The sequence below is a fragment of the Amblyomma americanum genome, chromosome 1, assembly GCF_052857255.1.
Source record: "Amblyomma americanum isolate KBUSLIRL-KWMA chromosome 1, ASM5285725v1, whole genome shotgun sequence".
Classification (NCBI taxonomy): domain Eukaryota; kingdom Metazoa; phylum Arthropoda; class Arachnida; order Ixodida; family Ixodidae; genus Amblyomma; species Amblyomma americanum.
In genome coordinates this window covers 421,262,933-421,278,146 of record NC_135497.1, presented here as the reverse complement: position 1 = coordinate 421,278,146, position 15,214 = coordinate 421,262,933, and the positions used below count along the sequence as shown (strand labels likewise).

General features: G+C 45.0%; 1 protein-coding gene across 1 annotated transcript; it reads right to left on the bottom strand.

Annotated features, from left to right (window-relative positions):
- Positions 1-1,189: 1,189 nt before the first annotated feature.
- Positions 1,190-8,961, bottom strand: LOC144103493 (uncharacterized). Its single transcript, XM_077636196.1, has 2 exons — positions 8,560-8,961; positions 1,190-1,331 (listed from the first exon to the last, which is right to left on the bottom strand). The coding sequence occupies exons 1-2, from the start codon at positions 8,787-8,789 to the stop codon at positions 1,190-1,192; spliced, it is 372 nt and encodes a 123-aa protein (XP_077492322.1). The 5' UTR covers positions 8,790-8,961.
- Positions 8,962-15,214: the final 6,253 nt, after the last annotated feature.

Below are 15,214 nucleotides of genomic sequence, written 5' to 3'. Positions count from 1 at the left end.
CCCAAAGTTTAGCCTCTGGTTTTTCCACACAGGACCCATGTAGGCCGAAGGCGGGAATACTATCTCTATGCGCACGCAAAACCAACGTGGCTCCCTCAAGGTTCTGTGCGGGCAGCCTCAAAAGGAGCTGCTCACACCTCACCCTGATAGAGCCGGCACTTTTGCCCGCATGTATCTGTGGTGGGACCCAGGTGCGCTGCTCGCTCTTTTTAAGCCCATGCATAGCTGACGAGGGGCCCAGTGAGGCACAAAATGTTCAGCCAAAACGTATTTCGCCAGCACTGCGCCCACGAGTGACCCATGTAGGATTATTGCGGGCAGCCATCAGCCCTCATTGCCCAATTCGAGCTCGCACGGGACCGCCACCTTGTGCTACTGGACGTGTCAATATAGCGGGAGTTTCACTGATTATCTTTGGAAATCTTGATAAGTAGAAGAGAGAAACTGCATCATCAGAAAGAAGCAGAGCCCTGCAACGTGTTAGTTTAATAAATCCCGGTTGTTAGCCAGATAATTAACTGACATTTACTAATTTGCATTTCGCGCCCCCTGGCTAATGGCGAGTTTGTTGCCGCGGGCAAGACGATGATATTATTAACTGATTTGAAACATCAGGAAAATACTTTGAATTGTGCGCCATGGACACCGCAACATGTCACGAGCTGATGTTTCTGCATTGCATTGAACATCATGCCGACTTTATGCGCTTCGTATCGTTTTGGTGTGGAAAAACCTTCAAATTTCCTCGCCCTAGAAGGGCTTTTGAGAACTACTTTTTGTTCCTTCGAAAGACTGTAACGGTAGGTCTTGCCCATGGCGAATTTCCATTCGAGCACGCCGGAGTTAGCGAAAGGAAGAGTTCCGCTCAATAAACTAATAAATATAAGACTCTCGAAACGGCTAAGTGTTTATTTCTGCAAATGGTCTTCTTTCTATTGCGGACACTTTAATTTTAAAGATATTAGAAAGCGTGTGCTGAAACACACGCTACACACCAGTAGATACGGTGTTTTTACAAATGGTTATGTGTTCAGCGAAGATTTATCCTATTGTAGCTTTTGCATGCAAACAACCATGCGCATTAATTGTTCTTAATACCTTATTAAGCAATTTCATCCGTAAAAAAATCTGTATTTCTTCTAGTTACATATTTTTTTCACATTATTTCGTAACGAAGCATCGTTGCTGCTCATTTCAGGCTCCCTCTTTTTTTTCTGATAAGATTTTTGGCCGAGATTTCTGTTGTCAGTTCCAGCGATGACGGCTTGATTGCTGTATACAAGACAGCGCTGGTGACCAGCTCATTTGGGGGTCGGTACATTATATATGATCTGAAACAGAATGTAAACATGTTCATTGCTCAGCAGTAATGATATTCAAGCAGAAAAACGAACTTATTTGACGTCTATTTATTGTTCAAGAACTGTCAGTCTGGTGTAACTAGCCTGCTGTTCAGCTCCTCATACTTTACACAGGATGATGTGCCCGCCCTCATTTAAAAATTTGTCGGTCTTTTAGCACACGGCGTTTCTTGGCGCTTCCAAGTGACAACTGGAACTTCCATCGCGATATTTAATCAGAAAATTCCTGCTTGCGTCAGTGACTTGGGCTTCAACAGCCATGACAATATTACTCATCACTCAAACTAAGCCCAGAGCAGTACAAATGCCACTCTTCTCTTTCTATTTAACTCTCCCCTGTACCAGCAGCTCGCAATTAGTCTCCACAAACTACCTAATCTCATCCACCCTCCTAAGCTTCAGCCGCCGCCTGCTGCCCTTGCCTGCACTTGGAATCCAGAACATTACCCTTACCGACCGTTGGTTATCTTGCGTGCCCGTGGACATTTCTTCTTGTTTCTACTGCAATACCATCAATTCGAGTCAGCTCCTGACCCACCCGTTTGTCTTTCTCCTGTGACATTTTTTCCATTCCGTGGCTGCGTTCTGCGCTTTCAGATAAAACCTAATCTCTGGCCTCCACGTTTCTGCCTCATAGGGGAGTACCGGTAAGATAGAGCTGTTATATACTATCCTCTTGAGAAATGCAAAGCTGCCATGTATGATCCAAGTACACCTGCCAAACGCACTCCACATAATTTCTCTTCTTATTCTCATTATTTCAAACTCGTGGTCCGAATCTGTGCTCACTACCTCCTGGAGCAGGGTATTCCTTTATAACTACAATGTTTCGCTGATTTTCCTTAATTGACAGGGCCTTCCGAGGCTGCTAAACATTAGTTTTCTGCAAATTACTTTAGACTCACCGTTCTTATTTGCTTCTAGGGCACATCATTCCTCTCCTGAGTTACACCACGCAATGCCATCAGGGAATCGTGGTTTGCAATGCCGCTACTTTATCCTCTTCTCCCACTACGCATTTCTGAATACACCCCGCAATATTGTGGTGAAGAATAATGGATATACTGTATCTGGCTGCATGATGCACTTCTTGATTCTAATATTTTTTTAATTTTACACAAGTGCACTTCCTACAGATCTTAAAGGGAAAGAATATAAGATTCCTGTTCAGTTTTTCCTACGAATTTATAAAGAATGTTTTCAACCGCAGCCAACTGAGGGGTGTTTTCTTACTAAAATGTACCAACGTCTCGGGGCGAAAAAGTGTGTGCAATAAAAGAATTACATCACTTTGGTAATAAATTTTATAACAGAGGCGTTAAATGAGCGAAAGGGCATGATCTCATGTACAGCATTCACATGAATTTTATTACTGCTGTTGCTTATCAGGCGAAACGTCTCAAGCACTCATTAGCAAGTAGAGAATACACATTCAATAAGTAAAACAGCTATAAATAGACATGCGCTCACACACATGCTCTCTCCGGGCGTGTGGTGAAGTACAAGTCGATTAATGTGCACATCCAAGGAGCGTTGGCCAGCTTCTGCCGCGCATTTGCATTATGTCGTAGGTCCTTGTGTTTCTCAGCGATCGTGTTCGGCTCGTTGGGGCAGAAGTGGAGCACCTTGGGCGTCCATTCCTCCGGGATGTTCCCCAGGGAATCAGGTGAATTAATGCTGAAGCACATCAGGATGACGCGTGTGTCCGTAAGGAAATTGGCCGCAGCCTAGCGCTCGCTTTCATCCTTCCAAGCTGTGTCTCAAAATGCCAGCTCAACCCGTACACTTTGGACCACTACGTCAGCGACAATGACTTTACCAACTGCGCACTGGCAGATATCAGGAAACTGATTTTTACTGAAAACTATCAGGGGACGCTCCGGCCCCAAGGCACCTTCCCCACTATTCCGCTCCGCGTCGTCGCCACCAGTGGTTATTATTACAGTAAGAAGGACCTGCAGCACGGAGGCGCTCGTGCCTGACGCTGATATTCTGATGCGACTGGCGTGTTTCGGTCAAGCCGACGAGCTCCTTGCAGGCGTCTGGAGCGAAGCGTCATAGGTTGAATACGCTGCTTGCGAGGCGTTCTTCGATGCCAGTTGGTCAACATCCGCACTGATCCCTGGATATTCCACGACGCCTTCCAGGAGGGTATCCTAAATTAGGAATTGTCTTTTGAGTTGAGGAAAGCCACATAAGAAAGTTTTGGTGTAATCATTGAAGTTTAGTCATTAAATGATCCAGCTGATATATTGCACGCCCATGAAAATTTTATTTCAAGTGAGTAAAGAAACGTCATTTGTAGGGTTTTATCATGTTTTAACAAATTAAGCAAGGCTGGAAATATCCAGGTGCACTTGTCTCACCATTCCTCGCTTCTTGGATGTGAAGCCAGTGTGAAAGTCTCGGTTTCGTAAAGACCTTGTGGCACGCACTACACTTGTGCGGCTAACCTCACAGTCCATAGTAAGGCGCCCGTCGAGCTTACGATGCCTAATAAATAGCAGAATACTTGATGTCACCATAGCTTTCCAAGCATCATCTTCACCAGCCTAACAGAAGGGGCGTTATAGGTTTGTGAATGTTCCTAGGTGTTCCCGGCACCACCAAATTTGCTTTAATACATTTGTATCCGCCTCTTTGACAGTCGCGTGCTACCAAGTTCTGATTGCGCCAAGCATTCGAAAAGTGCCGCACATAACTTATTTGTCCCTCATAGTAATCTGTATTCCTCGAGAAACTTTTGAACATTGGATTATTGTAAGGACAAGTTGTGAAAGTATTAAAGGTAATGGGCCATTCTTGCACTTTAAAGTTTTTCAGTTGCTCGCAACAAGCAGCTAAGGCTGTTTAAAAAAGTAATGGGGACGGTTTTGACATTAGCAATACTATTAATACGAAAAATGTCCCTGTGACGCTGGCAGATCTGCAGATATATTGATTCTTACAGTTAAATCTTAAAATATATGAAAAAGTTTGGTCATATACTCCTTCTGTTGAAGAATGCCTTTGTCCAGAATTTCTTAGTCAATCTTTAGTATTTCAAGTAAAATAGAGAGAGATAGGCTAGTTGGTGACTATTAGTGGAATGCATCTTGAAAACGCGCAATAAAGACAGGGGACGAGTGCTCTGCCCTGTCGGTTTCTTCCTCGTCCCCTGTCTTTTTTTGTGCGCTTTCAAGATAGATTCGACTTCTAGTATTTCCTTCCCACTATTTGAAAAAGGGCTTAGGGCCAGCTAATGCGTCATGATAAGCTTCCAATTTTCTTTATATATTCTCACATTTGCCGCCCACGCAAAATTTGCGGAGTTAAGAGGACTAATTAGCACGTAATTTTACAAGGTATCGAACCCCGCATAAGATTTGCAGAGCTAAATGTTAAGTTATGGAATTCCTCGAGTGTCGTTTGCTATAGCTTGAACGGAAGTATCTTGTCATCGACATATAAATTAAGGATAAGTAAGTTGATTTCATAAATTTATATACGCTAGCTGTTTCACTTCGAAGCCTACAGCTTCCAACAACGTGCACAGATCTAACGGTATGCGTCTGGTTTAATCAGTGGTGCTATTGCAGCCCCCGTACCAGTCATAAGCACCAGAGGGCATTAGAAGAAAGTTCAGGGAATTGCTGAAGAGCTTCTCATAACCAGGTATTTTAAAGCGCCCATGTTGCAGTGCGAGCAACACTCCAGTCCCGAGAAGGAAGCCTGGTTAGATATAGATTTTTAAAAATGCGGTACTTATTTCGCAAAAATGAAACAATTAAGGCTAAAACAAACAGCAACGGCATGCATGTCACTTGCATTCTTTGGGCACTCCCCATTCCTCTTCGGCAAGATAGGTGAATCCAAGAAACAAACGTAAGATTGTAATTGTGACAGCCATAACAGAAAACTTAAGCGTGCGGGCATTTACAAATGGTGTAATGACATTAAGTAGTCTTTTGGAAAGGCATAATTTATGGATAACCGTAATGAAAAGCTTTATACGTCGGTTTTTCTTACGTAGCGCCATTATTGTCAATTTTTATTTTTTTTTGCAACGCTGCGATATAAGGATAAAAAACAGATTCTCCAACGAAAAAAAATGTTTTCCTGGTCAAATATTACGCACTTTCCTTGATATTTATTTCGAGGTCATCGGCACAATGACCTTTATTCTTTGCTAAAAGTTTAGGTCGTTAATATCAACAGCGCCATATCAAGCTCTCAAAGTTTCCATACAATTGAGCTATCATTAATGTTTTCCGAGTAATTACATGCGATATATACATTAAAGAAATGCTGATCGGCTGGTAAAATAAGCTTCCAGTTTGTAAAGTAATCTATGTATCCTGGTTTTTATTAACAATTAGCGAACCGATTTGCTCTGCCTAAACGAGCTGGCCTTTTCTTGTAAAGATTCCGACAGCATTTTGTTTTGTTTGCGCGAGCGAAAAAATTTTCAAGAAAATAATATATGTCTTCAAGGTGAGGTTGATATTCAAGACGTTTAGGTTACGTGTATAAATTTTGTAACAAGCCATGTCGAACCTTCAAGGATGAACCTGATCTTGCCCTGGCACATGAAAATGAAAAGGAAGAAGCGCGGCAGTGCTGCGCGATGTACTACCTGCTGTGCTCTCTGGCGCCCACCGAGAATTCGTGTCGCCCGCGTCAAGGCGCGTTTATACTCCGACGTAGCGCGCGCGGCACGGCAAAGTCACGTCGGCTAAAGCGAGACCCTATATATTCAAACTGCGCTTCATCGCCGACGTATTCGGCGGCTTCGGCGCACTCTGATTGCACTGGCGGAGGCATGGAGCATGTCTCTGTTCCGCGCCGAGTGCGCCAGCCGCTGCCGGCCCGGCCAGACTACTTCCGGCTCTCGTCGGGGCGGCGCTCCTTCGCAAGTCTCCGAGAGATGCCGCGTCGAACGTTCTGCGCAAGCGCTAATCCTGTCGCAGCCGCTGCGCCGCGTCGGAGTGGTTTGACTGTAGGAGAGCCGTATTAGCGCCTGGCATGACGTCGCCAGCCTGACGCGACTGACAACCGGCGGCGCTCGCCGCCGCGCCGAGGAAGTCTGAGTAAAAACGAGCCTTTAAGTGGCTCCCGCAGCCTCGCCTGATGGGCTCTGCGCCTTTAGGAGTTCGTCATCCGCGTCATCTACCGATCTGGTCGCAAGCACATGGACGCCGATTCACTGTCTCGCTCTCCGCTTCCCGGCGCCGCTCGACCTCTCGCCTCTTACTGAGAATATGCCTGTGGAGCAGCGGCAAGACAAGTGGCTTGCATTCATAATCAGGCTTGTCCACCTCACCAAGAGTATTGCATTCGGGCGCTCTCTGCCGTCAAGCGCTGCATTTCGCTTTCAGGGATGGCGTATTCTACCGCTGTAACCGCCTATCAGGCATGTGCCTGACAGCAGGTTGTGGCTTTTCGCGATTCCTCACCATTTATTCAGATAGTTATGCCTGTTTTCACGCCGACCTTTAGTGCGCACATACCGGTGTGCTTAACATCTTCAACAGAATCTCACAGCTTTACCATTGGTGTGAAATGTACGATTACATCCGTACATACATCGCCTCGCCTGTCAGAAGCGCTATTCTCCTGCACGCCGTTAAACTTGGCTCTTAAATCGGCTTCCATGCTCGCTCTCGGCCTTTCGTTCGTGTTGGCGTAGACCTCTTCAGGACGCTTTCCTCTCTGATCTCTGGAACAGTTGGATTATCGTCGGCATCGACAAATTCAGCGGGTTTGCCCAGGCCGCCCCCTTCCTGCTTTTACCACCCGCTAAGATGCTCTCTTCCTCCTCAATAAGTTTGCACTTCGAGGCGGTGTACCACGCAAGCTGTTCATTGACTGAGGGCGAGAATTGATTTCCGAATACGTTGAACCACTTCTGGTGGGATGTCGCATTGTTCATAGGACAGCCACTGCCTACCACCATCAAACAAACGGCCAGACTGAGTACTTCCACTCATAATGGCAAAGCCTTTAGCGCAAAAATCGAGGACGTGAGAGCAAGACGGGACAGCGCTCCTCTCACGTCCTCGTTTTTTGCGCAAAAGGCTTTGCCATTATGAGTGAACAATACCAACTAGCCCAAAATCAGCATTGTTGAGTACTTTAATCGCACTCTCGGAGCCATGCTCTCCATTTGCTTCACATCGGTTAGACGAAACGGAATGTTGTCGTTTATTTTTATGACGTACACCTACAAAACCGCCACAGAGCCAGCCTCACGATTTTCTCCTTTCTTTTTCCTGTATGGGTGTGAGCCATCCTGCACGATAGACGCAATTTACCTTGCACTCCCGATGCGTTTGAATGCCAGCCCCTTTAAACGGTGGCAAAACATGACGGGGAATGTCGCTAGCTGTCCCGTGCTTCCACCCGATAATCCTAGTGCACCAAAAGCATTGACACGATAGAGCCCAAACGCCGTGTTTTTCTCTATTCGGTGTCCAGTTTGGCTTTGGGTCCCATTCCATACGCCTGTATTGTCTAAAAAAATCTGTATCGAGTATAATGTCCTTATCGCATCGTCGAGCAAACGTCCGCAGTAAAGTATATCGTTGAGACGCTAGCGTCCACTTAAAACTTGCGTCGTCACGATAGTGACACTCTTCGCTTCAGCTGCCTCTAAACCTATCATGACACACTCCTCTTTCCATTATCTTTAATCTTCAGCGTAGCTTCTGTTCGTTGAAGAGAAGTACAGCGAACCTTGATGAAACATGAGCGAAACGCTTATCATGCCCAGCATATGAAGATGAAGAGGACCACGTGTGGCCCTGCTGCGCGACGTCGCTACAGTCTTTGCACTGGCTGTGCTTAGTGTCACGCGGCGTTAATATTTGCGAATGAATTCTCCTCGAGGTTTGAATTGAGTACCTTTCACCTTTAAAATTGTACCATCGAAAACCCCCAGCCAGCAGTGTCAACGTGGGAATTGCATGACGGCGTGTGCAAGACATTACACTATAAACGCTCTGTCATACATCTGAATTATGCACAGCAAAGAAATTAACCTTCAGTTTTGATCCTTGTCTTTTTATTTGAAAGCACGAGCTAATCAATTTGTTGTTACCGTGACCACTGCAGATGTTCGTGGTCATGACCGCTCCGACGCCCCTACATTTTCTGTGGCTACTTCGAACCAATAAGCGAGAAAAGCCTCGCAAATAAACCATGCGTGTCCGAAACGTACCTCTTTGTAAGAGCAAGGCCGAATCTCGCCATTACGCTGCTTTCGTCCAGCAGTGCACGCACCACGGCAGAAGGGTCCGCCTCGTGAATCCAACAGAACACCCTAAGCAGCGTTCTGTAGCAAGCGACGCACGGTGCCAGGAGCCCAGCGGCCATCATGCTGCGGCAGCTGACAGAGAGCAACATGGCGACCCGGCTGTCTCGTGGCCGAGACGAACACTTGCGCAGCATCGGTCGGGCTTCGCCAGACCAGGGAGAGTCTTCGTATCACCAGTGACGCGTCGCCTCCTTCAGCTTCAGACCTGCGGAGCAGAAGCACCAATTCGGAAGAGTGGCGGACGTCAAGGGCGGCAGTCGTTGCTGCCACTGACGCGATTCGCGTTGGCAATGTGTTCACATGACTCACATCCGGGGCTGTCCTGTTGTTGATCTTTTACTTCAGCGCCCGCAACCATTATTGGCACGAGAAGTGAAAAAGGATGAAGAACACGAACACTACTTGGTTCATAAAGCTTTCAGATTCCGGTGTTAAATGTGTTGAGAAAGGTTCTATGGAGGGCCAAGCTTTTCTGTGCTTTTGTTTTATTATTACAAATTAATTCAGTGACCGATCCTGTTTCAGATTGCTTTTCTCGTTCATTTGACACATGTTGATATTCTCCAATTTCTAGCTTTGCTTTGCGATCACAATCATTTCCTCTGGCATTCCTCACGAAACTGTGGCCAGTTCTCCTTCGTGGGCATCTGCCGCACTTGAAGAGGCAAACAACGACCACAACAGCACCAACAGAAGTGAGAGCCATTCTAGCTGGGGTAAACACCTCAGCTCTCCTCATGACCTTAGAGATATTAAGACTTGATTCGATGCCGAAACATGACCGCAGCCTGCTTAGCCGTCTAAGCCTTGGTGATAGACGAGATCGGCATAGTCCCTGTTGTGTTTCTTGTCGCATGCTCGTGTATTGATCAGTATATAAACTAGGGTGGCGCACTCTCCATGAAACAGCCACCGAAAACACTTCTGGTTGCGCAGGAAATTGTTGCCCGCATACGAAAGAAAGCTGGAGTTCACTGCCATTGTCGGTACGGACAAACAAAGGAGTGAAAAGCAGAGAAGGGAACTGCGTTGCATTCATGAGCCAAGGCAGGCAGCTGGCGATATCATGAGAGCGACAATATAGCCTAACTTACGGCACAACGCGCTTAACTTTTTACGGATGAAAATACACAACAACACAAAGCCCGAACTTAAGTTCGCGCTCAAATTTATTGTGGAATCATGGGGTTGAACCATCATGAACAACCTACTAGGCCCAAATCTTGCCATTTTACCCTAACTAAGGCTCAATGGAAAGCGGGCGAACAGAGTGATGTACAAGGACAACACAAATACAAGAAACAATCTCATGGGACAAGACTTCGCGCTCAGAAAGTATCTCCATCTTTTCGATCATCCAAACTTAGCGGCGGCCTTTATTTCGCATATGTCTGTAATGTGTGCTGTGCAGCTCAATTTTTTTGCTAGTAAAAGAGGATGAGAGCAAGCAGTTATGACTAAGGTTAGCTTACGTACAACAAGGCAATCAATAAAAAGTGCGAAAGGCATTAGCTGTAGCCAGTGGTTTATCAGGATACATAGAATTGGGAGATTTTTCTGCGGCAGATGCAGGCACTAGCTTGAGAATTACTGGCCAGGTTTGTTTCTAAAATTTTAGAAAGTAGTCTCTCACATCGCAAGACTGCTGGAATATTATGTTCGAGCTTGTTCAGAATATCTTATGTCACAATTTGACATAATGATACCAGACTTTTCTCCTTTCGTTCTTCAGGCATTGACTCAAAACGTAGTTTTATGGTTCCGGTTCTCAAACTTTCTCAACAGTGGAACCAATGTGTTTATATCTTTTATTAACCTCAATATCAGCACCTTTAATTTTCTCATCTATGGCGGTTAGGCGCGCAAGAAAAGAAGTTGCTCTTTAGCATTGTGCTTGGTTATCGAACAAGACCTCATTTGTAGCACTAAGCACGTTAATGCGATTCAGCGACTACTTTTCACCATTAAGCACATTCAAAACCAGGTCCTGATACGTTATCGATAGAGCAATACCAACAAGATCCCGATTTTTGCTACATCCCGGCAATAAAAAATCAAATAAGCCGGAAGAACAAAAACATGTGGAATAAATTTTTAAACTGCTTGGCCATGGTCGGAGCACACGGCACAGTTTATTGCTATCACTAACTTTGGCAACTGGGAAGACATGCTAGTTTAGCGTGGTTGCAATTACATTTCAGTAACTTTCGATAGCTTCCAATAAGAAGCCCTGGCCAGTCCCCTCTTTCTATGTATGCGACAAAATTAGAAGAAGCCAACAGCTAGAACTTGAACTCGGCTGTTATTTTGCCCGCTTACGTTGAACGGAGGAACTGATGGTGGTTACCGTAATGGTATAACGTAGTAGAAAATGACTACGGCTGGTTGCGTGCAGTGCTCGCGCAGCTCTGAGGTTGGATTTTATTCCCGCCCATCCTCCACTAGGAGGGTAGCCCGAACCCGATGCCTAAAATCTTTGGAACTCTGAATGTTCCGCAATCAGCGAACGGCGCGAGTGCGGCATTCATCTGTTGCTGCCAGATATGGTACAGTACGTTATGGCATGGTACAGATATGGTAGAGCCCGGCGCACGGGCCGTCTGCTAGGCGAAGAGAACGCCGACGCAGCGCCTCCTTTGTCCTCAGTAACGCGGCATTGATCATTCTTAAGCACCACTTACCAAATGACGGTATTGGTGAATGATAACTCAGAACTGCAACAGATGAGGGTCTATGAAATATTTTAAGAATCACACGACAGCTGCGCAAACTGTCGCTCTCTCGAGTCCTCAGGCGTGCAATGGTAATGAACCCAAGCTGGCTGGTTCTAACGCATCACACCCTCATGGTTCGACAAGACCAGTTCAATCCAGCTTCTCTGATACTTTCTGAAACATGCGATGTTATTAATCTCGCAAATGCACGTTAGGAAATAATAGTTAGTGTGTAACAGCTGCTCACACAGGCGATGGAGTCGATTTCTAAGCGAGGGCGACTGCGCCCTCGTCACGACTTCGAGGGGCTGCGCAGCGAGGCAACAACGCAGCTTCCAGATTAGTTCCGCCGGCCGCCGCTGACCACGAAGGGGACCGCTTATTCAGCCGGCACGTTCATTCCCCGTCTCTCCGCGAGATGTGGCGGCAATTCGTCTTCGGTGGCATGCATAGGGTGCACCCCGTTGCAGGATTACATTGTTTATTCCATTTATTGGGTTTCCATTCTCTTATCTCCCTTTCGTTCGCACGTCTGTACTCTTTTTCCCCTCCTTTCTGTTTTTGTCTCCGCTGCATTGAGACACGCAGTGTTCTGCTCCACAACATCAGGGTGTATTATTCATGCGCCTCATATCCAACATTCTTGGATAAAAATTTCGAGTTATCAGAGAACTGTATTGTACTGATACGGAAATATTGAAGATAGTGGTCCATTCTGCCTATATGCAGCAAAATCTTTCATTTCTAGTTTTTCCTCAGCTGGCATCGAGATGTAAAGACTGCCAAAGAAAACCAATGGGATACACTTTGGACGTTAGCATAAACGTTAATAGAACAAAATGCAAAGCCGCCGATGGCATGTCTGCGAATATATTGATTGTTATAGATAAATCTTACAACATATGAAGAAATTGCTATCATAAACTCCGTTCAAAAAGGCTTCTGTCCAGTAATGCTGGATACGCACCTTGTCGACCATTCGCTCTCTGCCTTAGCATTCCGTCCGCTATGCTCATCTCTTTCGGCTGAATCTGAGAGCACGGGCTGACTTTGGCTGTTCGGTCACAAAGTGCACCTCTTCTCTACATCATTCCACGCCGACGTATCCCGCCTGCATACCGCTCTAAACCGGCTCCGCATTCACTAGGGCAGTCGTGAACCGAGGGGACATCATTGTTACCATATGACCGAAGAAAGGATTTTAGAATAGGCGGACGCTATCAGTTAGAAGCACAGAGGCATAGCGGGGTACCAGAGTGCATGTACATAAGAGGTGTTATTTTTCTGCGCATGCGGACTACAACAGGGCCGCTCCGCTATGCCCCTAGACCACTAATCGGTTAGCCCCTTATTATAAAAGTCTTCATTAGGACGTTTTACACTAGGGAGTCCCTATTGATTAAGGGGCCACACCATGGCCCATTTAATGCGCTTTTGAAAAGCATGCTGGCGAAACAACCTTTCCTTTCCACGAAACGAAAAAAAAAATCAAAATTTTGCCGAGCCACAAAGGCAAAGGTAATAGCGTTTTCTACACTCCCAAAAAAATAAGCTATTACTAAAATCCGGCTACAAATCTGTAATTGCAACTAGCATCCTTGCGCTAACTATAAAAACATATTATTAAAAATTAGTCACCAAGCTCACTTCTGAAAACTATTCACCGGTTATCTGGTGTCCGCCTACATTAGTAATACTATGCTGACAAAGCCATATTTATAGATGACAAACCTTTTTTTTAGAATTACTTCAAATCTTGCCACAAACACAACGTAGAAGCCAGTTATCTTACTTTATTTCATTCAGAAGAATTCTAGTAAACCATACAGCTAACGCTCTAACGCTCGTTACTTCACCGTCTTCCAGACGGTGGCGGCATCTTTTTTTTTCAGACTGCCCGCGACGTTTGGAACAGATGCTGAGTGTGTTAGTACCGGGTTAATTTGTGCTTTACTAGATCGTTGGTTTACTCATTTGAGGAGTGTCTCGCGGTCAACAAAGCCTGCACTTTCTGCAGCATCGTTTATTAGTCGCGCTGGGGATTTTCGTTTAATCAGGGCGTCTCAGAGGCTGATAAAGTTTTTTCAAAGTTGCGCTCGTCGATACATATCTGTTTAATGCGGATGGTTTGTCCATATGGGATGCTACTCTCCTAGTTTTTAGGATGTCTGCTTTCGAAGTCTAAGTATTGAAGTCTGTCACTAGGTTTCCGGTATAAATCCGTGACAAGTTTGCCTGTCTTTATTTACACTGCATCATCTAGAAAACTATGTGTGTTTGGCGAGTAAGAATGAACGCAATGGCCTCATGCGCGCCATTAGGTCTGGAGATGGATGATAAAGGTTCTGCTTCATCATGTTGCCAAATTTAAAAAAAATATCTTCAATGAATCTCTTATAGCATTAGGGTTTCAATCAGTGTGTAGGCTGAAAAAAGGTATTATAATGAACCCATAAATATATTGGCATAGTTGGGAGTACTCCGTGTACCCATGAATGTCCCATTTATCTGAATTTAGTGTCTACTATTAAATTCAGAGTTGTTAACTTCGAGTATCAATTTCAAAAGTATATCTAGCGTAGGGAAATGAACATTAGAACTTATGTTTTGCTTCCCAAAAAACTTCACAATTGACCGGATGCTATCAGGGTGAGGAATGTTTTATTTAAAGCGACGCAACATAAAGTGTTACAAGCAAGACACCATGGGGGATGTTTTGTCCGCCTATGTCTTTATGCAGGACTGATATGTAGTAGAAATTTTATCGATTAGAGTGTCAACGTTGCTTGACAGCCTTTCAGTTACGGTTACTAGTGCACGAATTGATTGGTCGACCAGGGGTGTTAGGTTTGTGAATTTTGGGCACTAATATCTGCCTGCTACAGGCCTGAGTCGAATTATTGAATTGACTGTACTTTTATCTACTTTATTACCGAGAATAAAATTGGATAGTTAATATTCCCAAACAATTTTGAACTTGGCAGTTGGATAATTGTATAGGAGACGGTAAAATTAACTATCTGTAAGTTACCTTTCCGCTTCAGCGACATAATCATTTGGGTTCATCAGCGCAATGGCAACACCCTTGGCTGCGGGCTTTATAACGATGTCCGTTTGAGAAGCTAGTTTTTTTTCATTGCTGCGCTTTCTTTTCTGGAAAGGTTGCAGCGAAAGTTCCTTTAGTATTGCATAGTTCAGGGTACATAATTTTGAACTGCCTTAATGTTGATGTCGAGGCAGTTTTTTCTCAGAGTTGCAGGGGTCCAGTAATTTTCGGCGACAAATTTTCATGACGTTTGGGATCTTGGGTTCGGTCATGGAAGAACTCCTTAAGTCTCGTATTACAGGCAAAATTTTCAAAGTTTTTAAATAACAAACTCATTGTACCCACCGGACGCGGGGGAGAAACTTAGGCCATGTGATACGACGCCATCGTCGTCATGAGTCAAGGTGAAATTATAAAGATGGATAATTGAGTTTTTGCAACTGGGAGGGCAGTGGCAGCGGAGGCTGGCATTGTGCAGACTGAAAAATTGTTGCGCGTGAAAACTTTTTGCACTTCATGGCGTTCATCTCGGTCCACTTTTTCTCTTTGTACATATCGAGAACGGCGACTTCTTCCGAAGACAGATTAGAATGGTTTATAAACTGACTTTCTGCATTTGTTAATGACTTTAGGGCTAATTGATTTTGATCCAAAAAAGCACGCGTCCATTCTAAAGCAACCTTTGCTGAAATGCTTTCCAACTTCGCAAGGTTGCTGTTAGGCAGTTTAACGTTGCTGGTTTGACAATACCGTGGAGACCAAGCGGAGCAGTGGAGGATGCTACATAACTTATTAATTG